The sequence below is a fragment of the Leucoraja erinacea genome, chromosome 25, assembly GCF_028641065.1.
Source record: "Leucoraja erinacea ecotype New England chromosome 25, Leri_hhj_1, whole genome shotgun sequence".
Taxonomy (NCBI): Eukaryota; Metazoa; Chordata; class Chondrichthyes; order Rajiformes; family Rajidae; genus Leucoraja; species Leucoraja erinaceus.
The window spans coordinates 22,634,537-22,660,799 of record NC_073401.1 but is presented as its reverse complement, the minus strand read 5'-3'; the positions used below and the strand labels follow the sequence as shown (position 1 = coordinate 22,660,799).

At 39.5% G+C, this 26,263-nt stretch overlaps 1 protein-coding gene across 1 annotated transcript in view; it reads right to left on the bottom strand.

The window, feature by feature from the left end:
* Positions 1–24,015, bottom strand: part of cdc45 (CDC45 cell division cycle 45 homolog (S. cerevisiae)) — a 33,595-nt gene extending 9,580 nt beyond the window's left edge. Inside the window, 15 exon segments of the mRNA XM_055655184.1 lie at positions 2,587–2,725; positions 4,291–4,449; positions 5,574–5,599; positions 5,601–5,673; positions 7,169–7,300; positions 8,144–8,263; positions 8,540–8,590; positions 8,733–8,794; positions 12,336–12,384; positions 14,394–14,452; positions 17,914–18,063; positions 20,804–20,941; positions 22,074–22,166; positions 22,700–22,759; positions 23,824–24,015. Of these exon segments, the coding sequence (XP_055511159.1) occupies positions 2,587–2,725; positions 4,291–4,449; positions 5,574–5,599; positions 5,601–5,673; positions 7,169–7,300; positions 8,144–8,263; positions 8,540–8,590; positions 8,733–8,794; positions 12,336–12,384; positions 14,394–14,452; positions 17,914–18,063; positions 20,804–20,941; positions 22,074–22,166; positions 22,700–22,759; positions 23,824–23,874 (1,362 nt within the window). The 5' untranslated portion in view covers positions 23,875–24,015.
* Positions 24,016–26,263: the final 2,248 nt, after the last annotated feature.

The window sequence follows — 26,263 nt, the reverse complement described above, 5'->3', positions numbered from 1 at the left end:
ACCTGCATTTGGTTCATAATCTTCTAAAGCCTTTCTATCAATATATCTGTCCAAAAGTCTTTTGAATGATAATTATATGCACGTCTACAGCTTCCTCTGGCAGCTTATTTCAGATACAGAAAAACCTCTAAAATCTCTCCTCTCTTACATTAAACCTATGTCCTTTGGTTATAGAATACTCTACACTGGGAAAAAGACTGAGTGTTAACTTTATCCAGACCCCTCGTCATTTTATACTTCAATAAGATCACCCCTCAGCCTCTTATAATCCAGGTGCTGGAGAATGTAAAATATTAGACAGTCTGAAGAAGGGTCCCGACCTGAAACATTACCTATCCATTTCCTCCAGAGATGCTGCCTGACCCACTGAATTATTCCACCATTTTGAGTCATTAGACAATAGGTGCAGGAGTAGGCCATTCAGACCTTCGAGCCAGCACCGCCATTCAATGTGATCATGGCTGATCATCTCCAATCAGTAACCCGTTCCTGCCTTCTCCCCATATCCCCTGACTCCGCTATTTTTAAGAGCCCTATCTAGCTCTCTCTTGAAAGCATCCAGAGTACTTTCCTCCACCGCCCTCCGAGGCAGAGAATTCCACGGACTCATCACTCTCTGTAAGAAAAAGTGTTTCCTCGTCTCCGTTCTAAATGGCTTACTTATTCTTAAAGTCGAAAAGATTTTTAAAGATTAGACAATTGAGAAAGGAGGATACAAAGGCAGTCAAAGACACATATAGAGAAAATACTTTGGTGACCAATTAACTGTCTTGCTGGTGTTGTCTGAATGAAATTGTTAGTCTCATTTATTTCCTGGTCTAGTTGTGATTATTAATTTCACAGGAAGTGCCATTGATATATTAATAGTTCGTATGTGGGAATCAAAAAGGGCACAGTGCCCTCCATAATGTGTGGGACAAAGACCCATCATTTATTTATTTGCCTCTGTAATCCACAACTTGAGATCTGTAATAGAAAAATAATCACATGTGGTTAAAGCGCACATTGTCAGATTTTAATGAAGGCCATTTTTATACATTTTGGTTTCACAAAGTAAAAATTACAGCAGAGTTTATACACAAGTCCCCCCATTTCAGGGCACCATAATTTTTGGGACACATAGCTTCACGGGTGTTTGCAATTGCCCAGGTGTTTAATTGCCTCCTTAATGCAGGTATAAGAGAGCTCCCAGCACCTTGTCTTTCCTCCAGTCTTTCCATCACTGTTGGAAACTTTTATTGCTGTTTATCAACGGGAGGACCAAAGTTGTGCCAATGAAAGTCAAATAAGCCATTATGAGACCGAGAAGCAATAATAACACTGTTAGATTGATGTATCTAACCTTAGGCTTACCAAAATTAACTGTTTGGAACATCATTAAGTAGAAAGAGAGCACTGATGAGTTTACTAATCGCAAAGGGAGGCCAAGGAAGACCTCCACAGCTGATGACAGAAGAATTCTCTCTATAATAAAGAAAAGAAAAAACAAACACCTGTCCAACAGATCAGAAACACTCTTCAGGAGTCAGGTGTGGATTTGTCAATGACCACTGTCTGCAGAAGACTTCATGAACAGAAATACAGAGGCTACACTGCAAGATGCAAACCACTGGTTAGTGACAAAAACAGGATGGCCTAGTTACGGTTTGCCAGAAAGTACTTAAAAGAGCAACCACAGTTCTGGAAAAAAGGTCTTGTGGACAAATGAGACAAAAGTTAACTTAAATCTAAATGATGGCAAGAGCAAAGTACAGAGGAGAGAAGGAACTGCCCAAGATCCTAAGCATACCACCTCATCTGTGAAACACAGTGGTGGGGGTGTTACGGCCTGGGCATGTATGGCTGTTGAAGGTACTGGGCTCACTTATCTTCATTGATGATACAACTGCTGATGGTAGAAGCGTAATGAATTCTGAAGTGTATAGACACATCCCCTGCTCTATTTCAAATAAATGACTCAAAACTCATTGGCTGGCAGTTCATTCTACAGCAAGACATTGATCCCAAGCATACTGCTAAATCAACAAAGGAGTTTTTCAAAGCTAAAAAATGGTCAATTCTTGAGTGGTCGTCAATCACCCGATCTGAACCCAATTGAGCAAACTGAAGAGAAAACTGAAGGGGAAGCCCCCAAAACAAGCATAAGCTAAAGATGGCTGCAATGCAGACCTGGCAGAGTATCACCAGAGAAGACACCCAGCAACTGGTGATGTCCATGACTCACAGACTTCAAGCAGTCATTGAATGCAAAGTATATGCAACAAAATACTAAACATGACAACTTTCATCCACATGACATTGCTGTGTCCCAAACATTATGGTGCCCTGAAATGGGGGGGGGGGGGGGGGGGGGGGGGGGGGAGGGCGCTATGTATAAACACTGCTGTAATTTCTACATGGTGAAAGCAAAATGTATAAAAATGGTCTTTATTAAAATCTGACAATATGCACTTTAACCGCATGTGTTTTTTTTCCTATTACAATTCTCAAAGTGTGGAGTACAGAGGCAAATAAATAAATGCTGGGTCTTTGTCCCAAACATTATGGAAAGCACTGTAATAATATCTTTCCAAGGCTGATCCTCACCTCTTGCAAATAACAGTAAAGAAAGGGTCCATGCGAGATGATAAGGTTGGTACAAATACAGCTGGCAACTGTTTGGTGAATTGCTCGGAGCTGTTGCTTGGCCAGTTCCAGACCCTGATGCAGTTTATCTAAATTACTTCTACAGAAAGGCAAAAAAAAGTTAGTTTTTTCATTGTTAATAATGATTTTCCACATATTTTATGCATTATAATACACAATTTGAGGATGGCGTTTGGGAGGTGGTTAAGGAATCCATTGTAATTGTTAACGTTATTTGAAAATGTAAGAAAAGAGCATGCAGCATTTCTCTGGAATCTGGGAGGATTTTGCCTTGGCATTTATGGACAAGCACAGGTACACGGAGAGCACCTAGTGGATAATATACGACACTACAAGCCGACTCACCGTCACAATTTCTACTGCATTGTACATATTGAGCCAAACAAAATCACAGAACTCACTAATAATGCAACATGATACAATTTCTTCAGATCTGAAAAGAAGGTAAGTGGACAATAAAGTGGCTTGAGATCAAGAGCTGGCTTAACTTGATTTTGTTATCGCAATGAAAGGATTGGTTGTAAACACAGTGAAATTATTAATAAACACAATACTTTTCCCCCCATTGTTAGCTGACATGAATGTGCAACACGTGGGCAGCTCACAGAAAATGTATACATGGTAGGTGTGATCAAAGGGATGGAGTGTAAGGTAATTTATGGATTGAGCAGTCAATTTTAACATTTTTTAAATTTTCAGATTTTACAATTAAAAAAATAATCAGGATTTTTGGAAAGTACAGCATATTTCTTCCATGTGTTAATTTCTCTCATGCCTTCTTTAAAAATATCTCCAAAGCAAACATTAAAAAAAAATTGCTTTAGAGATATAATTCTCCAGATGTTACAGGATAGTTATGTGATCAATTCCAAATATCAAGCAGTACCCACCTTTTCAGTTATTTTCCAAGACAGAAACAATCAAATGAAGCAGGTAAATTAAATATGAAATAACCAATTCAACAGTGAATAAAAATCAGCTGGGAGTCGTTCCCAGACAAATACAATCTGCTTAATTTTACTGCATTAATCTAACTACCAGAGAAACGCTACTAGATAGCGTTATTGACATTTACTTTGACAGCAGATTTCCTCCAACTACAAGAACTCAACAAATTATTATGTACTGAAGATAGACACATAATGCTGGAATAACTCGGTGGGACAGGCAACATCTCTGGAGAGAAGGAATGGGTGACGTTTCGGGTCGAGCCCCTTCTTCAGACTGAAGCTGGTTCATTGACAGTATATCACCCAGTCAGTGAAAATCATTGTGCCAAATAAAAGAGAGCTTAAATTATTTAATTGTTTTTGAACAGGGACACTGATTTGTGTAAGTGCAAGTCTGAGGAAGGGTCTCGACCCGAAACATCACCCATTCCTTCTCTCCAGAGATGCTGCTTGTCCCGCTGAGTTACTCCCGCATTTTGTGTCTATCTTCGGTTTAAACCAGCATCTGCACTTCTATAAATTACTATGTGTTTGCGAACAAGCAATGAAATTTAATAGGAAGCACGGCAGAAGTTTATAATCATTCATTTATATATTGTTTCAATATTTTCTAGTCAAATCATAGCATTGCAAACTCAACATCTACAGTATGTATAGCGCAGATCCCCAAGCAGCAGCCAAAAGCAAGCAATACCTGGAAAGACTGTCCAAGGCTTCGATAAAGCTCTTGTTCCCATCGTCTCTCTCAATGTTCTCAAGCAGAGACGCTACTGAATAAACAATGTCACTGGCAAGAAACTTGTTTTTAAACCCAAAGTGCACATTGAACGTTTGTACTCGGATATCCTTCATTCTGAAAATAAACAGAAAAACTCTTAGAGCAATAATTAGGAACAGTTTGAATCAACCAACGACTACCAGAGTAAACACCATAACAAAAAAAGTGTTGCACTATGACATTGCTACCAAATGCAACATAGTGCCTGTTGGTGAAATGAAAGTTGGGTGGGCGTGTGAGAAGGGAAACACAGGTGATGGTGATTATTCAGTTTGAGATCAAAGAAACATAGAAAATAGGAGCAGAAGTAGGCCATTCGGCCCTTCGAGTCAGCACCACCATTCAATATGATCATGGCTGATCATCCAATACAAGTTCCCCGTTCCGGCTTTGTCCCCATATCCCTCGATTCTCTTAGCTCCAAGACCGAAATCTAACTCTCTTGAAAACTATCAATACACGTTTCTGTAATAGGTTAGGCAGGTGAGGAAGGAATCAGTATTTCATTATCAATTATTATCCAGCACAATTTTCTATGATTAAGCTGCCTTTATTTTTGTGATGTAATGTAGATGGACGATCTGTTGTAAAGAATTTGTACGTACTGATATTCAATAGCACGTGTTAATCTTTCGATTAATTTTTTTATAATGCCAAACATGGTAGGACCCAATATCTCACAACCACTGAACAGATGAGTCATAGACAGAGTGAAATAAACCCTTCAGCCCACAAAGTCTGCGCTGACTATGACCTGTTCATTAACACTAATCCTACTTCCATCTTTTCTTCATTCACTCAACATTCTACCACTCACTTATACATAGGATTATAATTTACAATGGCCAATTAGCTTACCAACCCACGCTTTTTTGGAATGTTAAATTTAAAAAAAAGTCAGATGCGAGATAAAATCCAGGGAGAACCTGCACTCTAAAGACATAGCACCCGAGATCAGGACTGAACCCAATCTATGGCACTCAGAGACAGTGTTTCTGCTAGATGCACTATTGTTGCATAATCTATTTTACTCCTGGAGATGATTTAAGGTGTATTTTTTGGGTAAAATACCAGGACTTTTGTTCTTTCTTCAAATCTTGCCATGGAGTTACCTTCAAGAAAACACCTGTGCTATTTCATAGTCACAGCAATTTCTACAAACCAATTATAAAACCACAATTTAAAAGAAAAAAAATTACCCAAATTTACTTGCAGACTCCTCAAGTCATTTCTTGTAGATTATCCTTCAATGAGATGTCCATAGAGTTAAACTTTTGCCTGACTTGGTTCAGCGGGAGTCTGCAACATAAATAGGAAAATTGATGGTTAGATATTACACAAACTAAATCCAAGGTCATGAATTGCATCAAGGTCATGAATTGCATCAAGGGCAGGATATGTTCTCAGACCCTTAATAATCTTATATGTTTCAATAAGATACCCTCTCATCCCTCTAAATTCCAGAGTATACAAACCCAGCCGTTCCATTCTCTCAGCATATGGCAATCCTGCCATCCTGGGAATTAACCTTGTGAACCTTTGCTGCACTCCCTCAATAGCAAGAATGTCCTTCCTCAAATTTGGAGACCAAAACTGCACACAATACTCCAGGTGTGGTCTCACTAGGGCCCTGTACAACTGCCAAAGGACTTCTTTGCTCCTATACTCAACTCCTCGTTAGGAAGGCCGACATACCATTCGCTTTTACACATGCTTACTTTCATTTACTGATGAACAAAGACCCCCGGATCCCGTTTTACTTAGCCTTTTCCCAACTACACCATTTAGATAATAATCTGCCTTCCTGTTTTACCTCACATTTATCCACAGGCAAGCAGACGGTCTGACTTTCCAATATTCGGGAACCATACACTTGTACTTACAATGTCTGTGTTCTGCAACATTCGCTAGGGCACCACCATTGACCGTGCAAGTCCTGATCTTATTTGACAAACCAAAGTGCAACTCCACACACTTGTCAGAGTTCAAGTCCATTTCCCATGCCTTGGATTAATTTCCCCAACTGATCTAGATCTCGTTGCAAACGTAGATATCCATCCTCACTATCACCAACGCCACTAATTTAGGTGTTATCTGCAAATCAACTAACAACGTTAATAACAATATTTCCCAAATCATTAATACATGTAACAAACGGCACTGGACCCAACACTGACCCCTACGGCACACCACTGGTTACAGGCCTCAAATTAGAAAACAACCCTCCACACTCTCCTTAGAGTCCTTCGTCCAAGTTAATATCAAATCCAATTGGCTCGTTCATCTTGGATTTCATGCGATGTAATCTTCCAGACTAGCCTACCATGCAAGTCCATGCTGAAGATGTAGATAACATGCCCTCATCAATCCTCCTCAAAAAAACTCAGGTTAGTGAGACACAATTTCCCACGCAAAAAGCCCTGCCAGCTATCCCTAATCAAATCGTGCCTATCCGAGTGCTGGTAGGTCCTGCCCCTAAAAATCCTCTTCAGCAACTTTCCTACCACTGATGTCAGGGTCACCTGCCTGTAGGTTCTTGGTCTATATTATTTAAATAATAGTACAATATCAGCCCCACCAGTATGGCTAAAGATACAATTCCCTCAATGCAAAAAAGGTAAATTGGAAATGTGTCACAATATGTGTAACATCAGAAGTAACATCCAATAGTCCAGAATCACCAAAGTCCCAAGGATGCTGAATTATCAGTTTTACTGCAGTTTGAATTTAACAGTGGCTCCTTTGAAAACAGTTTTGAATCATTAGAAGGTGGAACTTGAAAGGGTTCACCTACCCCATTTCTGCTAAGAATTCCTGAAGTCTCTTCAAACCTTGTATGGACCATAGCTTGAGATTGGCATAGGTATAGTTGGAGTTACACATGCTCTCATACAATGACCAATGGTGATACAAAGCAAGGCGGAGACTGAACAAGATTTGTAGTTAAAGAAAACTAAAGCATTCACATTTACAACACATAATGACATCAACACTAAACTAAAAATAAGTGAAAATGCACAAGACTTAAAATGAACAGGGAGGGGAGGGGGGGTAGGGAAAGAGTGATAAAAATTGCTTTTACGTCATTACATCACTGTAAATGTATACAATGTAAATTTACAGATAGTTTTCCTGAGGATTGTCAGTCAAATCTAATCCATCTCCAAGATCAAAGACCCACTCTGGTCAGATTATTGAAAGGCCTTCCAACTAATGACATCAGAACTATTCATGATCTATTTGAAGAATCTCATCTTTAGATATTGATACTATGATTGCCAAAAGGTAAGAAACAATAATTACTAGCCATTTTGTCCTATTTCACTGAATAATGGCTTAGAGCTTTGGTTCTGTGCTCAGTTGAACATTCTATTTCCTTCTGCTCCAAAGTACAAACTGTGGCATCATTTGAACCAGAGGAAAAACATAACCTACCGATTGACCCCTGCTAATTTTTTTAGATCAAAATCTTCTAATAAAACCTTGATCGTCAACCAACTGAAAGCCAATTTTTCTTTCTGCTTGCTAAAAAACAGTCCAACTTCACAGCCACTTATGTAACATGATGAGTAGGCCTGAACTGTTGAGCTAACATTTGCAACCCAAAAAAGCATTTATCAACCAAATTGAAAATGAATTGAAACAAACCATAATTGGAATTAAGTTTAATTCTGGTTGTTTCAAAATCCACATGCAATTCACCTACAACTTCAGCAATAACATTCACTGGTCATCTTTCTCCGATTGTTGCATTCCGATTAAAGGATACTCAAAGTCAAAGGAGATTCTCATGCAATCAATAGAAAGTGTATTCTCCTCATCTTCATTACGATGATTGTGCCTCGACACGTGACGTTGCACAATGCCAACATCTGTCACGTACTTCATGCTGCAGAACAAACCATAATTGGAATTAAGTTTCATTCTGATATCCACAAACAACCTTAAAAGGTTTGATGGTCAGCATGGTCCCTATTTATGCAAATGAGGCCATAAGGGCGGTTTAAAATTGATGAAATGGAAACTTCCATGTCTTATGTTCTCTTCACAGCTTTGAGTTAAGGCAAATTGACACAGACTAATATTTAATTAACATCATATTTAATCTGGAAATCTTCCCTGCTGATATCAGGCTAAAAAAGCAGAAGCATTTCAGAATACGTACTGTGTGATTTTGTCATGAACCCATTGGTCCGTCAAACCAACAATAGCCCACCTAAAAAAACAAAACAAAAAAAAAACCAGGTAGACAAAATACGGCTTCAAGAATTAGGGCAAATTGCAAGTTTTACAACAATATGGTCAAGAAAACTGCAAGTAATTATTATAAGTTTCTATTACATATGGAAAGCACTTACCACAACATATCATTTGAGTCCTTGGACATAATCCAGGCTAGCTCAAATATTACCATTCCAGACTGCAAATAAACAACAGGATTATTAATTAATTAGCCTTGGGTTAAAATGTTGCTTCCAACTATGCAGCATTCTTTACAAACACCAGCCTAATAATTATACCCTTACATATAACTGTAGCTCCTTGCCTCATTTCCCTAATTGAATTACTTCACTCAAGTCAACATTTTGGTATTCTGCAGAAGGACAGCAGTACTATCAGAGCTGTCATCTTTCAGATGAGGCAATGAAGCAATGTCAAAAGAATAGGGAGCTCTCGCAGTGCCCTGTTGGGATCCAGCCATCAGCAACAATTCTACTACTCTGTGACATTGTTGTACACAAAATTGCTTTAACTTTACCTACATAAAATTAACAATTGCACTACAGAAGCTATTGTTTGATGTTGAAAGCAGTTTGGGATGACGCAAGAACATGAAAACCTCTGTGATAGAACGTCAATGGAGAATCCCCAAAATTTACTGAACCCAGATCTAGAATACCATCTTCACAGTTAAACAAATACTGGAAAACATTGGTACAAATAAATGCAAATAGAATATAGAAAAGTGCAGCACAAGCTTCTCGGCCAACAAAGACCATGCCAAACTTGATACCAAGATTAACTCATATCTGCCTGCGTGTGATCTATATCCCTCCATTCCATGTTCATCCATGTCCCAATTCAAAAGCCTCTTAAATCCCACTATCGTATCTGCCTCCAACATCACCAATGACAGCGTGTTCCAGACACCTACCATTCTATGTAAAATTGCCCCACATATCTACTCTAAAGTTTGCCCCTCACACCTTAAAATTATACCCTCAAGTTCTAGACATTTCCGCCCAGTGTAAAGGTTTCAAGTGTCTAGCCTATTTATAATTTTATATACTTCTATCAGTTCTGCCCCCAACATGTGATGTTCCAGATAAAACAATCCAATTTTGTATGAAAATAAAACTGAATAGAATAGAAAGAAAAAGAAACAAATTTATCGTTGATTATTGACAGAAAATTACATGAAGGAAAGAACAAATATGGTGAAAAAAATATTTCAAATAGCATGTTTAATAGAGATACATGCCTTAGTGAAAAAAAGGAATCAAAACAAAGAGAGTAAAGAAAAAAAGCTAACTTAAGGCAAGCAATCAGTTTGTGCATGCTAAAATAGAGGGATGTGGTACTATGCTTAAAGGGAAATTTGCTTCCATCTGCAAAGGACGGAAAGTTTTCATTGCAAGAGAACACAGGAAACCATGACTATAAGCCAATTTAATTACAATATACTTTTCCATACAATCTTTCAAAATTTCATTTGAAGGATCATATTATTTGATGGGAAAGATTGTAAACGAGTAGGCAGTCTTCATTACCTCATTGGTTTCTTTGCTTTTTTGAATTAATTGGCACTGCATCATTTTGGAGAAATTGCTGTGGACCAACACTCCAGTTGCTAAGAAGTGAAGATCCATCAAGGAAGTAAATTCTTTACCACTAGATTGTTCTGGGGAGTTGTTAATCTTCAAACGCTTGATAGGCATGGCTTGCCATCCTTGCATATCACTCTTCACAGTTACAAACTGTCAACATTCACTCAAGCTGTCTGGAAAGCTAATTAATAGAACTACAACCTGCAAATGGTTGTGTATATATAAAAGATATACAAAACAAAAATCAATGCATACCAAAAACAAATAAAATGGAATCCTCATAAAGAGCCCTTTATCACCCCAAGGAACAATACGGAGTTCTATTAAATAGCTTTCCGGACAGCTTGAGTAAATGTTAACAGTTTGTAATTATATGAAGAGTGATATACAAGGATGGCAAGCCATGCCTATCAAGCATTTGAAGATTAGCAACTCCCCAGAACAATCTAGCGCTAAAGAATTTACTTCCTTGATGGATATTCACTCATGATCTCTGATGTACGTCAGCAATGAAGGCTAAAGCACAATTTATTCCCGTGCTTTGTTATCTGAGTGTCATGCTAAGCTTCTCTGCAGTGACTGAACAAATTGTACAAGAACCGAGGCATGAAAGGAAAATGGATACAGAAGTGCAAATATGCTGGTCTTCCTGTCTAAACCGAAACGGAGTGTATGTAAAGAAAATATAAATTAATGAAAATGTTCAAGCAAATACTGGTTGCCATATATTTAAACAAAATAATTATTTAAAAAAAAAAACCTACACGATGTTGGTAAGAGAAAATTGGTGTCCAACGCACAAAAAAAAATCCTTGGGAAATAGAATTGAACCACATTTTTGAAGATATTTCCAGAAAGTTGAACGGTAGGAAGTACTAATAGAATCTCTACATCACTAATCAGTGAGGAACCTGCAAATGGTTGTGTTTTCAAGGCCAGTCTTCCTTGGTGCTTTTAGGTGGTACGTTGCAAATTTCAAAGGTGCCAAAATTGCCTTGACAAAACGCAGCAGTGAATTTAGTGAACAATACATGCAGGAACCACAATGTGCCAATGGAGGTTGAGAATACCTAGAGGCCCAAGGTATAAAACAAAGCTTACTCTGGTCATACATGACACTCAAGGTAGGATCAGCATCAGCGCATGCGTATCAAGGCATTCAGAATTGTCAAGTAGATGTTTACGTTACACTGAAATGCTGTTGATTATGGAACTTAAATGAGATTGAACAAGTTGGGAGAAGAATGTACCAATGCATACAACAGGGTTGATTTCCCCCTTTTAAAAGGGAAGCAGTGTGATGCAAGTACTTTGCTTATGAATCAAATGTACTATCTCCTAAATATAACTATTTTCTGAATTCTGCAGTAAATCCCACCATGCGAGGAAAGAAAAATGAAAAAGGGTGGCACAATGGTTCAGCAATAGAGTTGCTGCCTCACAGCTCAAGACCTGGGTTTGATCCTGACTACGGATGCTGTGTGTGGAGTTTGCATGTTTTCCCTGTGACCGCATGGGTTTTCTCTGGTGGCTCCAGTTTCCTTGCAAGACATGAAAGTTTGTTGGTTAATTGACTTCTGTAAATTGTCCCAGGTGTGTTGGACATAGAACTAATGTACTGATGATCACTAAGGGACTTGCCCCACTTGGCAATTTTTTTCGGCGAATGCCGGCATCTTTGACTGACATATCAGGTCAGCGAAAAATTTGCGCCGTGATTCAACGGTGACGCTGCGTGATGACGTATTGACTTTTTCAAGTGTCATTTTTATGTCGCCGCTGGATTTTGAAATGTTCAAAATCTTTTGGCGACATTGATATGACACCGGCAGTCATCGGAAATAAATAAATAAAATAATAAAAAGGGATCGCCAATTGGGACAAGCCCCTTAGTCAGCCAGGGCCTGTTTCGATGTTGTATCTCTCAGCCTCACCACTGCAAATTACTTAATCATACGAGAATGCAGTTCCATTTTGAGGGCATTGATCAAAACAGTAATTTCTATCATCCTCAAGAGGCACTGAATAATGACACAGAATAGTATAATTTCAGAGAAAATAAAGATTTTTTTTGTTGAAAAATATAAACAGCTAAACGGTACATGTAAGTTTCCAATGATTACAAATACATACCGAAGTCCCATGGTATTCATATTGCTCATATTCAAATAAAATCTCTCGCCTGTAAAAGACACAGAAGTTTGATTGTTAACAATCTAGCCACGACTTCTTTAACTAAAATCTGACACTCATTCTACCCAGAACATCACATTCAAATCTAACTGTCACTCAAAATACTACGTTCATTCCATTATTGAATCCATTCTTATATTCATGCTAATCAGTCCCCACGAATGATTTCATTACATAACATTAAACTTTACAAATAAACATTATTTTGAAAAGTTATTGACAAATAATTCTGGCAAGGCCAAATGTTCCCACTTCGTAATGTAAAAACAAAACTTTATTTGCAACTTAGTTTGCAAAATGCATGTGTCACACAAGGGTATGTGCTAGACGTATTCTCGTAATCTACAAGCCAACTAAGTATCTGGAAGGCAGAAGCCCCGGGGTTTACTTCTGTTACAAAGTCAGTTTGTTGCCCATCACTTCCATTCTTGGTAAGTGCCTGTAGGTGTTGCTTTGACCCTTATGTGAGCTTTTGACAACAGCCATTTAATTGCCAAGTATCCACATTCTCCTGCATAGCACAACATCACACACTACCCCTAACCAACTCAGTTTCTAAAATAGTTATACACGCCTCTGTTATTTTGAGGCCAATGTCCTTCTGAAGTTTCCATTTTCTAATCCACATAAACATTCTTCCTTGATTCTGCTGCTCTCTCCTTTATTTTACTCCAAGTCCCACTTGCACAACACACCCGAGCTTACTAAACACCACAGGCTCCTGGTCAGGCAAAACTAAACTTTTTCCAATCCCAATGTAAATCCCTGCACAATCTTATCCTTTGTCATCTTGAACATTTTCTAGCCCAGCAATGTAGATCTGTGGTTCCCAGTTTTAACTTCAGTTGCAATAGCGATGGCCAGGGTTTCAGATACCACAACTGCCATTAAAGATGCCACTTGCAACCCACATCTTTGAATAAACTCTTAGCTAAGCACATTTATGCAAAGTCTAAAAGGAGAGGCCAAGCAGAGAGCTTTTGCATATTCAATGTAGATGAGGGTTTCAACGGCAGTGGGGATGAGTTCAGGGCAGTTAAGGTGAAATGGGAAGTGTAAGGAAACTGAGTTCTGCATTATGCCAAGAGTGCTTTTTAACCAATGCTGCACCATTAGGAATTTTGGGACATTTTGTATTAAGGCACTTCATAAAAGTATGTTGCATTATTAAAGCAAGGAATAAATTCGACCAGAAAAGAGTAGATGGTGAGGAATGGGAGGGACAAGGTACTTTGTCATTAAAAAAAACAAAAGTGCAGACAACTAAAAATATTTTATGAGATGACCTGCGCAAAATGTAATCTATTTTAAGATGAACCAAGATACTGCCAAAGAGGAAATGATGAGAATTACAAGATGCCCTCAGCATCGATGTAATATAAAGCAATGTTTAACCACCATTCACCATCATTGTCAAAGCAAAATCAAATAAAAATGAAGAGCCAATGGGAAAACAAAGCATTGCAATCCAGTTAAGAGTACACATAGAAAGGAGATTTAGCAGGATATTGCCTGGGAAGGAATGCTCCATTAACAAGGAGAGACTGGATAGACAAGCATGTTTATTGAGTCAAGGAGCCGAATGGGACTGCGAATTATGTATACAAAATACGCAACAACACTATAGAGAGCATGAAGCATTCTCCACACCCCACGCAATGTAGATGGGTACTTAATGGCACAAACTGAAGGGTAGGTGACAGTAGCATGGACTGAATTGGTCTCAATTTTACCTTCATTTGGAAAGCACCTCAACTTCAGGTATGTGCTGGGGTCTGGCATGGGGAGGATTGTTATATGTGCAGGATAATTGAGAGTGGCGAAATATATAAAGTAGCAAACAAGCCTGTTGATTCACAAAGAGGCAGCTGAGAACAAGCTACTCTTTGTTTAACTCACATACTTATACCGAACAGAACATTTTGTTTAAACGTACAGTTTATGGCTAGAACAGCACAAATTTTGACACCTATGAAAGCTAATTGCAATAACCAGTACCTGCGCTCCTCCCATTCACGGCGCTGGCGTCTTCGATCTATTCTCCTCTCCATGGTCCCCTAGAACACAATAATATTTTTTTAAAAGATTGTAATAATAGCCCATCAATAAATCTATTTTGACATTTATTTTCACACATGACAAACCATCACCAGCACTGCTGGGAATTGGAATTGCACTAGATAGTAACTTTTTCATCAAGCATGGTGCAATAAAAATAAGACAAAGTCAGCTAGAATGATTCATCTCCCTTCGACTCATTTTTGACTGAGTATTTTAAATTTTTTTTTTAATTAAAAAATTTAAGTTTCTCCATGCTACTTTGGCTGGATTTTTCTCTAATAATATCTTTACACGAATTCAAGTGAAACAAAGTTTCCCAATGTTCTATTCTCCTGAAAGTAATGTGCCTTGATGCAATAACACGGGTTAGGTACTAAATGTTCATAACTGCTTTTTATCATTTCTTTTTGGGTTAAACAGCAGTATTTGGCAAAGGGCCACCAAACTGTTAATGACATCAAAAGAAAGCAAAAATGATCATCGCTAACAGTCACACATATGAATTAACGTTCTTCATGTTAAGTAATTATAAAGCTAAAAGACTGCTCCAATATAAACATTCAGACCGGGTAATTAGCAGAGACAGATTGAATCTGGAAATATCTTGGGCCTACATGATTCAGTACCAGATTGTGCAACATTTCCACCTCTCCACATCTCTTTACCCTCCCACCACCACCCTACACTATGCGGAAATGGATAAGATTACATATAAAACAAAATACACAAACTCTGGATATTGTTGCTCAGAATTTCAATTCTACAAATTATTTTGCGACTGGATCAGAACAGAAACCAGATTGCTGTGAAATAAACTCAATTGTCATAATTTTTTATTAATTTGCAACATTCTGGAAAATAGACCAGGCATGTCCAGACATGAATTACTCTTGGCAATTTGTACAACTCTCATCATCCCACATATAATGCATCATAGGGGAACGTTAACCACTTGTTATGGGAACACCCATTATTAACTTGGTGTAGTACCAGATTAAAACACTATCAAGGAAAGTCAACAACTCGACTTTACCCTGCATCATTTTTCACCCATAAACAGTACCAACATCACTTCCAACCATCACATGAATGTCCATCATTAACACTATACACCGACCTCACCCCCAATGCTACTAATATCCATCCCAGATCCCCATATATAGGATGCAGGGCAGAGTCAAGTAACTACACGTGCTGGATTACAAAAAGACGATACAAAATGCTGGTAGACAAAAATGCTGGAGAAACTCAGCGGGTGAGGCAGCATCTACTGAGTGAAGGAATAGGTGATGTTTCGGGTCGAGACCCTTCTTCAGACTGCTGGAGTAACTGAGGGGTCAGGCAACTTCTCCGTAGAACATGGATTGGTGATGATTTGGGTGGAGAAGCTTCGTCAGACTTTGTGGGGATTGGATAGGGAGCTGGAAGAGAGGGGCAAGACAAGGCATGGGAAGTAACAGGTGAGGGTTTTTTTTTTTTGATATCCAGATGGCTGGAGAAGGACCAAAAATCAAAAGACAGAAGGAAGAATGAGAAATAAAATGATTTCAGAGTTGCAAATTGTGAAGCTCAAGAAAACAATGCAAGTTGAAGGGGAGGGGAGAAATAAGTGCAAGTCCAGGTGGGGCACAAGGAAGAGAGAGAGAGGGGGGGGGGAGAAAAGAGAGAAAGAAATGAGAGTGTTGTGACTATCTAAAATTGGATAATTTATAGATGCTGTTGAGTTGTAAGCTACCCAAAGCGGGATATGAGGCACTGTTCATCCAGTCTGCATGTGGCTTCACTCTGGCAATGGAGTCAACCTAGAACAGAAAGGTCAGTACAGTAGTCAGCAAAATGGTCATCGAGTCTATGCTCGGTCTCACCAATGTACAGCAGTCCACATCGGGAACACCAAATGCAGTAGATAAGGTTAGAGGAGCTGCATGTAAATCTCCGTTTCACCTGGAAGGACAGCTGGGGTTCCTGGATGGAGGCGAGGGAGGAGGTACAGGGACAGGTGTTACATTTACTTTGGTGCATGGGAAAGTACTATGGGAAGGGGTGGTTTGGGTGTGAATGAATGAAGAAACTGAAGAGTTGCATAGGGAGTGGTCTCTGTGGAAGGCAGAAAGGGGTGGGGATGAGAATGTGTGACTGATGGAGGGATCATACTGGAGGAGTGGAGATGTCATACGCTGATGTGTTGAATGTGGAGACTAGTGGGGTGAAAGGAGAGAACAGGGAATCTCTATCCTCGTTTCCCCCCTCAGGGGTGGGGGACAACGTGACAGACAGTTGATTGCCTCCATCATATGGGACAGGCTGAGAGATCAAGAAAGGGGAGTAAGGTGTCAGAGATAGTCCAAGTGAATTTGGGGGCAGGTTAAAGTTAGTGGTAAAGTTAATAAAATCGATGAGTTCTGCACAGGGTGCAGGAGCAGCCTCGATGCAGTCGGCGAAGTAGCTGAGATAGAGTTGGGTGATGGTGCCAGTGTTCTTATGGAACAAGGACTGTTTGATATAACCGACAAATAGACAGATATAACTGGGGACCATGCGAGTGTCCATGGCCACATCTTTAACATAAAACAAGTAAGAAAAGGCTGGCAGGGACAGTCCATGAAGAGGAGGAAAGATGGAGATGGGGGAAGTGGCCGTCACTGGGCATGGAGGACTCCTTACCAGAGAAAAAGGCCCAGAGGCAGAGGTGAAGGAAGATGAGCTCAACATCATGGTGATCTTGGAACTAGTTGAGGTGAGGGCGTGAGGAACAAAGCCAAAGCCTCTGCGAAGGGCTGACTGTTTTGCATCAGAATGAGGGCCAAAAGGATGGATGAAGGTGCAGAGAAGTAGGCATGGTGTAGGGTAGGAGAAGTGGCATTATTGGAATAGGGGGAAGAGCAGTAGGACACAGTGGTATCAACGTTGCCTGTTGGAAGGGGGTTCCTGGCAGAATGAATCAATAAACGCGACACAGTTGGTACAGTCAGTGTGGAGGTCCCCAGCCTAGAACTTGGCCTGGAACTCAGACGAATCGACTACCCCAGCCTGCCGTCAGCCGAGTAGGGGGTGGGTGAGGATTGGTAGAGTGAATGACTCTCTCCCACAGGCAGCCGGAGTGAAGGTATGGGTTGGTGGTGGCTTCGCCATTGGTGGGCCTGGCCTTGAAACGGCCAGGGATGTGGTGATGGGCAGAGTCTCAACTTGCCAAATAAGGTCTTTGACCATGAACCACATCCTCACAAGCGCTAAAGTCTCAGGTCTTAATCTCACACCAGATAACCAAACATCCAAATTTCAGACCATAAGCTTCCATCCCTGGGGCTTAATGCCCATGACCCCTCAATCAACAGACTCACAGGTTCCTCAACCCATTTACTTCTCTCTCGTTCGCTACTCATACTTCAGGTCAAGTCAACTCTCCCATAAAATACATTCAGAACAACCTTTACACACAGTGGTCACAATTCATCACCTCATCCATGCGCCTGCGCTTCCCCGTAGGTTCTGATCCTTCACTTTCATTTCCAGTATCTTCTGAATCTTCATCTTCTTCATCATCCCTGAAGATGTCATCATATGCAGGGATACCAAGATCATCATCCTGTTTAATCAGCAGTTTAATCTAGAAGATAAAATATTATCCACACTATTAACTTTTAGCATGCTTTAACCTGCTTTATAAAGTTCTGAAGTAAGGTAAATTAACATTTCTATGGGACGTTAAAGTCTTGTGATTGCCGATATCTAAACTATTTTGATGAAATCGACCCATTGTTGGAGACTCTAGACCCGAGAGGGAGGTAAATGAATGGGCAACATGCACTTTTGCCTTCCATTTAAGTGCCACATTTTTAACAACCAGTTCCACACTTAATGATACATTAGATTCCAGAAGAGCTACTAACATCGTAAATTAATTTCAGTTATGTTAAAATCTTGAGAAAATCTTTGAATAAACAAAGCAATTTGTTCAATTTCACAAGGGAAGCTACTAATTATGAAAAGGTGATTGTTATTAAACAAAAACAGTGAATCTCTACAATGTCTACCACTCGGCCCATTTATCTATGCCAACCTTTCAAAAGGGCTATACCAATTAGTTTTAATTCCCCGAGTACATTGTAGCCTTGCACAATTCTCTTTCAGGTATTTATCCTTTCAAAAATGACTGCTGAACCTGTTTTCACCACCTTTCTTGATAATGCATTACATAGCTTTTAAATAACCCAAAAGGGGATATTGAGAAGTTACTTTAAATCAGTTTTCCTTTATTGCCGGCCTTCCTAGCAATGAAAAGAATTTCATTGCATGTTGTCTGTTAAAGATTTTGATCAAATGTGTCCTAACCATTTAAACAGCAACAGCACAATCATGGCTTTTTCTTATCTCACATAATTGTAAATTATATTCTTTTGTTCCATTCTAGTGAGGGAAATCTGCTTCCTCACCACAACTGTTGCACCAACTAACATCCACCCAACAACTTATAAATTTAGCAAAACTCCATGTAGTTCACATTAGATCTTAATTCTCCATCTAAAAGGCATCATCCCACCGTTCGCTGTATTAATTTCCCTTTAAATTTATGCTTTCTGGAAATTTGTAATTTTCTAAACCTTCCTTGCTCTGTTTTTCAGACGTTTCTGATAATTTACACACTTTTTGATCAAAGTACTGCATGCATGTATTCAAAGGACAACACTACTCTGCGTTAGTTGGCAGTGGGTACATGCCAGGTCTTAGTAGTTAGAAAGATGTTGCTATCCTCATAGTAAAAAATACAACATCTTCCCTTCACCACTTGTCCATGTGTGTAAAGCTTCTCCAGTGGTGCTTTTTTGGACATCTCTGCATACACACCACAAACATTTCCAGCATTGCTGTCGAATAATGGCATGGTGCCAGTTAAAGGATCAGAACTTGGATATTAATTTGCACATATGTGGATGAACAGGTGCAGAGCATTATAGATGCAATGATCACTAACAACACATGGACAAGGGAAATTAAACACCATTTGCTGAAAACACAAATCCTAATACGATGCCATAACTGCACCAACTGGAACAGACTACTAATTAAACTGATTTGTGGATATACTCTCCCAATTATATTACCACACCGTACTGGAGTGATGGGTTTTGACAACCAAGATGCTTCAGATTTTCTACCAAAGACACACACCACCTTCGTCTCTCCTGCCACATAGATGTTGCTTGAACAAGGCCGACTCAGGATATCGGAGTTGAGAGGGCCATTTGGTTCCTACATAAAAATAAATCAGCTGCGACTTTCTTCTGAACTTCGTCAATCTGTATCAAGGGACAAGTGACAAAAGCTGGAGCCCCTTAGCTTAGCTCTAGTCTCAGCAAAAACTCCCAGATAACATCAGTTCTTTGGAATCACAGAGTGCTCAATATCTAGAACGAATGGATTTCTTAGTCATCTTGGGTATTTCGCGAAGGATGAAGACGAATTGCACATACCGTAGGAAATCACATCCAGGTTACATGCACTTTAAATGGCAATTATGCGTCGGCTGATCCAACCCCTTGGGAATTAGTTTGAATGGATGCAATAAATTATCCAATTTTTTTTTTTTTAAGGCAGAGATTGACAGATTCTTAATTAGTACGGGTGTCAGGGGTTATGGGGAGAAGGCAGGAGCATGGAGTTAAGAAGGAAAGACAGATCAGCCATGATTGAATGGCTGTAGGCTTGACAGGCCGAATGGCTCCTATCACTATCTGCTCCAATTTCAATGACAAGATAAAATTAGTTGGGAACACCACACAACTATAGCCCTCAATTATTTTTGCTGAATTTCCCATTCCAATTTGAACATTAACCCCATGTTTTCTTCTTGCTGTAATTGCATAGTGGATAAAAATAATTCTTTACACATCACGTAGAGCATCAACACTTTCCAACAGCAGTGTTCCTCACACGTTGTATTTTCCCACAAAACATCAAACTGAAATGTCATTACCATATGGAGAGGATTATTGGTAGCTTCACTGCAAAAGGTGGACAGGTCAGTAAATCATAACATCAATGCAGTTGGGGTCCTTCCAAGAACGGGGTTAGAATATACTTCCAGGCAGAAGAGAGGGAAGCTCCAGTTTCTCCTCAGAGAGGAGAGACTTCTAGTTTGGTTCAAACTATTCCACTGAAAATTCTTAACATACCGAGTGTAAAATAATTTCATTCCCTAAAATAGCATGCTTAATTTTGAAAAATGCATTCAAGGCAAAGAAGGTTGTACATGAAAGGAACAGGAAATAAAAATAAGACAAAGTCCAATATTTCACACATAAAAAGGCCAGTTATCACAAGCTTTTGTCAATGTCTGGCAGACATACCTGTGTATCATTATATACATTAATGACATCAACAGGTCTGTGGGAATCACAGATAAAGAAAACAGCGTCCTCATCAGGTTGCAGTGCCTCCAGGAGGTCCAAGTTAGCACCACAATTGATTAGCACATGATACTTGAACTGCAAATAGGAAAGATACAGATTTAGGGACAACATAAATAACCGCACAGCTTATTCATGTTGCCAGCTTTCACCCACCTGCATAAAATACCGTACTTTACTAAAGAATTATCAAAGAAAGGCAGCACAGTGGTGTTGAGGTAGAACTACTGCCTTATAACACCAGAGACCCAGGTTAAATCCTGACTATGAGTGCTGTCTGTACGGAGTTTGTACATTCTCCCTGTGACCTGCGTGGGTTTTATCAGAGATCTTCGATTTCCTCCCACACTCCAAAGACATACAGGTTCGTAGGTTAATTGGCTGGGTATAAATGTAAAATAAAGATCGTGTAAGCGAGCAGTGATCGCTGGTCAGTGCAGACTCGATGGGCTGGATAGCATGCAACAAAAATGCTTTTAAGGGCACCTCAGCACATGTGCCAATAAACCAAACTTCCACAGGTGTGCTGCAGAAAACATTTTATCAGGATGCATCACAGCATGGTATGGGAACCGCTCCATCCAAGACCACAGGAAATTGTACACGTAGCCCAAACTATCACGCAAATTAACCTCTCTTGCATGGACTCCATCTACACTTCACACTGACTTGGCAAGGCCACCTGCATAATCAACATCTCACTCCCTCTTTTCCCCATCAGGTAAGAGGTACAGAAGTTTGAAAATTCATGCCTCCAGGACTTTATCTTGCACTAAAAATTATTCACTTTATCCTGTATCTGAACATTGTGGGCAGCTCGATTGTAATCATGTATAGTCTTTCCGCTGACTGGATAGCACGCAACCCAAACTAAACAGTTTTACACTGTACCTTTGTACACATGATAAAATATAAATAAACTAGTCCTCTCACCAGCTGGAGTGCAGACCTGACCTCCCAAATACCTCATTAGAGACCTTTGAACTATCTTTAATCGGACTTTATCTGGCACTAAATGTTGGACCGTTTATCTGTACATGGTGGACAACTTGATTGTAACAATGTATATAGTCTTTTCTTTGCCTGGACAGCACACAACAAATATAATTTTGCTGTACCTCAGTACATGTGACAATAATAAAGAAAACATACACAAGTCTGTGCTAGCTTTTACTTTGCTCCTAGACACATTGAGTGGAACGTCACCCACCTGTTCTTTGTGCTCAAGGAATGAAGTCTCCAGATCTTGCCATCCTGCCACAGGAACCAATGTATACTGTATATGGTCACAGTGGAACAGGGACTGAAAGGAAACGGACAAATGCTGTCAGGCATGACATTCCAGAATTTCATCGAAAATGGTGATCATAATGTACATATGTGCATTGGTGTCGTGTTGTATTTCTTTTAACGGAGGAGAAGCAAATGGAATTTCATTGCTCAGTTTTGTGCAATGACAATAAACTTATTCTATTCTATTTTGCGAGCTCCTCTCCTCGCTTTCCTTTACCATCTCAGGAGCAACAATTTTAACATAATTTCTTATTTTGCTTTGCAGCAATCATGAAACTCTATGAAACTGAATTCAGACTCATTGCAAAGCAAATGATACCCACTGAAAAAAAAAAAAAAGGAAATAAGTGCAGGTAACAGAATAGGACAAGCCAAAGGACAATATATTTTACTTCTCCTGTCAGAACCACATAACAAATCCCTCTAGTTTGGTATGTGGTTGGGTCAGCATCTCCAGCTGCCATATCACGACACTACAGGGAACAAATAATTATTTTTTTTAAACCATTGGAATCAATGAATGTGACACAAGGTACCACTCACTTGAAGGATTTTGCAGGTACAAAGTGCATCAACATCGAAGGCCACAAGTAATAACACCCTCTGAAAAATAAGACACAAGTTTCAGCAAAACTAAACATCATACAGCTTTTATTTTTGTACAATTCCAGATTTACATAAATGACACAATGATTCAGCAGCAATAACATGCAGTTTTGAAGTTCCCTTATATCCTGCTAATTTCATTGTACTGCTGAATACATATGACAGTAGCACACAATGCCTTGTTCCAATTTTAGCAGTGGTTGCATTTAAATCCATGCCATAGTGTTGCCTGGACTCAAACCAATGACACAACGCCTATGACCCAATAGTTGAAGTCATTATATAATTTGGAAATAGGTTTGATTTTGTATTAGACCAGCTGTAAACATATAATGTAACCTAAGAGCTATGTGAACAATGTCTGTATTTGATGGAATCAAAGGTTAATCGAGTGTTTTATTGCAAATAATTAGATATGAAGACTATTTTCTACTAACAAGAGGTCATAATCTTAAAATCAGTAACATTCCAGAGAAATTAGAGAACACCCCTTCACCCAAAGGGTGCCAGCAGTAATGAGTTGTAACAAAAGGCTCAGATATTGATACCTTTGTTTTACTCAAGTGCATTAAAATATTGGAAGCCAAAACAATGACTGAAATTAGACAAAAAGTTAGCCATAACATCAATGAATGACTGAATAACCTCGAGATCTAGAGCAAAATCATGCTTCAATGTTTCTACTCGATCTTGTTTTATTGATCTTTATAAACAAATGTGAATATAATTCGAAGTTCCTTACATACGTCTCCCAAGTGTAATGTGTTTGTTATTTGTAACAATATAAAACACATTTCCAGGAGTGATAGCTGATGATTGTAAATAATCAACACGTACTGATCATGCTACCCAACGCCGAAGATAAAGCCCTCGACTACAAGAGCGAATAAGTGAACCAGCTTCGCTCCATAGATGCTGCTGCACCCGCCGAGTATCTCCAGCAATTTTGTCTACCTTCGATTTTCCAGCATCTGCAGTTCCTTCTTGAGCAGCTTCAACAAACGCCGGGCCTTTACTTCAACAAGGTCCGTCATGCGACTCACGTCTACCTCACTCCTTACCTGGTTTAATAGCACGTCGTAGAACTCTTTCCGTATATCCGACACGAACATAGTTCGCAACAATTAACTTCAACCAGTATTTCGCCCCGAATTGACGACAACAACAACAAAAAAAAACAGCCGGCTCTGTGAACTTGGAGGCTCGAAGTTGGCGCCAAAAGAACCCGAGTAATACCAGAGCTGATTGGATATGAGCGCAGACGTCGGCGAAGGCAACCTGGTTAACTGATTGGATGGCCAGTCGACCGTACATGCTCTGATTGGATGGCCAGTCGACCGTACATGCTCTGATTGGATGGCCAGTCGACCGTACATGCTCTGATTGGATAGAAATCACACACATGCGTCCTCCCCCTATTTCCATTGGACAGAAAATTATTCTCTTATTGGATCTAATGCTCAAATGATAACTATATGATTGGCTGGTCATTGCACACGTATCAATATTGCTTGCATCTTTTGTAGAAGGGTGTAATCCATTTCTCATTGAAGGAGAATTATTTCACAAGTTTGAGCTTCTGAGCAAGACACCAATTCATGTATAGGACATTTGTATAGAGTTTTTTTTGCACAACTTTTGTATACAATGAAGTCAGCAGGTAGACACAAAATGTTGACGTAACTCAGCGGGACAGGCAGCATCTCTGGAGAGAAGGAATGGGTGACGTTTCGGGTCGAGACCCTTCAGACCAAAGATCTTATAGCGAAGATCTTTGCTTCAGACTGATGTCAGGAGAGTGGGCGGGACAGAGATAGATGGTGGTCGGAGACAGTGAGATTGGTGGGAGAACTGGGAAGGGGAGAGAGGGAGAACAAGGGCTATTTGAAGTTAGAGAAGTCAATGTTCATACCACTGGGGTGTAAGGTACCCAAGCGAAATATGTGCTGTTTTCCAATGATCTGACAATGGAGGAGGCCCAGGACAGAAAGGTCAGATTTGTAATGCGAGGGGGAGTTAAAGTGCTGAGCAACCAGGAGATCGGGTAGGTTAAGGTGGATTTAACAGAGGTGTTCAGTGAAACGATGTACAGAAGGTGATCCCTGGAACAGTAGAGGGGGGAGGTAAAGAGACCTTTTGTTGCATTTTGCATTTCCTGCGGATGCAGGGGAAAGTACCTGTGGAGGGGGTGGTTTGGGTGGGAAGGGACCAGTTGACCAGAAAGTTGCGGAGGGGACCAAAAATCTTAGAGCTCTAAGATCTTTGGAGGGAACTGTCACTGCGGAAAGCAGAAAGGGGTGGGGATGGAAAGATATGGCCAGTAGTGGGATCCCGTTGGAGTCACCAGGTTAGGCAGCTTCTCTGGGGTACGTTGATAGGTGACATTTCGAGCCAATACCTTTCTTCAGACTGATGAGGGGAGGGAGGGGGTGAGAAGAAAGCTGGATGAGGAAGATGGTATATATTTTTATTCTGAATACTGTTTTGTTTTTGAGGGGAGGGGGGACGTTTGAGCGTTTTCCTGGTCTGACGGCATAATTAGATCCTGCTTTCCTTGCATGCAATATATATTTTTAAATAATGCAAGCATTTTGTATAATGACGGACAACGCCAATGTTTAAGGAACAATTCATAATCTAATTTGGGCTAACCCTCATTAATGCCTCAATTGAACAAAGATCCGTAATGAAAAACCTTAAAATTTGTAAATTTTTATAACATCATCCCTGTGAAAGGAGGCACCTACACATATCCCAAGTTAGTGACCCTGCTCAAAAACAATTTGATAATTTAAGTTTGCTTTTAATTGGCACATTGATTTTCACTTTTGTTTTTGTTGACTACATACTGTCAATGTATATAGCTGCAGCACTCAGCATGATGAGATCACAAAGGAATTCACTATATTTCCCAGATGACTCAAACCTCAGTGATGACCTAATTTAAAGGTTTTTCATGATTGTGAAGATTTATGATGAGGTAAATATTCCTAAAGTGTTTGTATTGCTTTGAGAGATGGTAACAAAGGAGCGCATGAAGAATTAAAGGGGCGATGAATGATTAGATAACTCTTCACAATGACTGACTATATAATATGGTATATTTTGTAACAGATCTATGTTAAATTGAGGCATTATTGAGGCAAATTCATTTAAAATATATAATTAGATTTTTTTTAAACAGAATATGGGTGTACTGCTTATGAGGCTGATAAATTTATTGTATCTCTGGATAAGATGTACAGAGGACAGGTGGGTAGCATTTTATTTGATGGCCTATTGTTGCCTTACTATTTACTTACTTAGTAAACAGTAGGACAAGAAACATGGATACCAAGTATCCACAACACATTGGTTCTTAAAGGCATATAAACATTCAATAGACTATTTCCAGTAAAAATAGTAATTGCATACTTTTAATAAATACTACATATTTGCTGATATTGTGTCCATTAACCAATTGCAACCATTTAACCCAAGCATCATATAGATGCACTAACT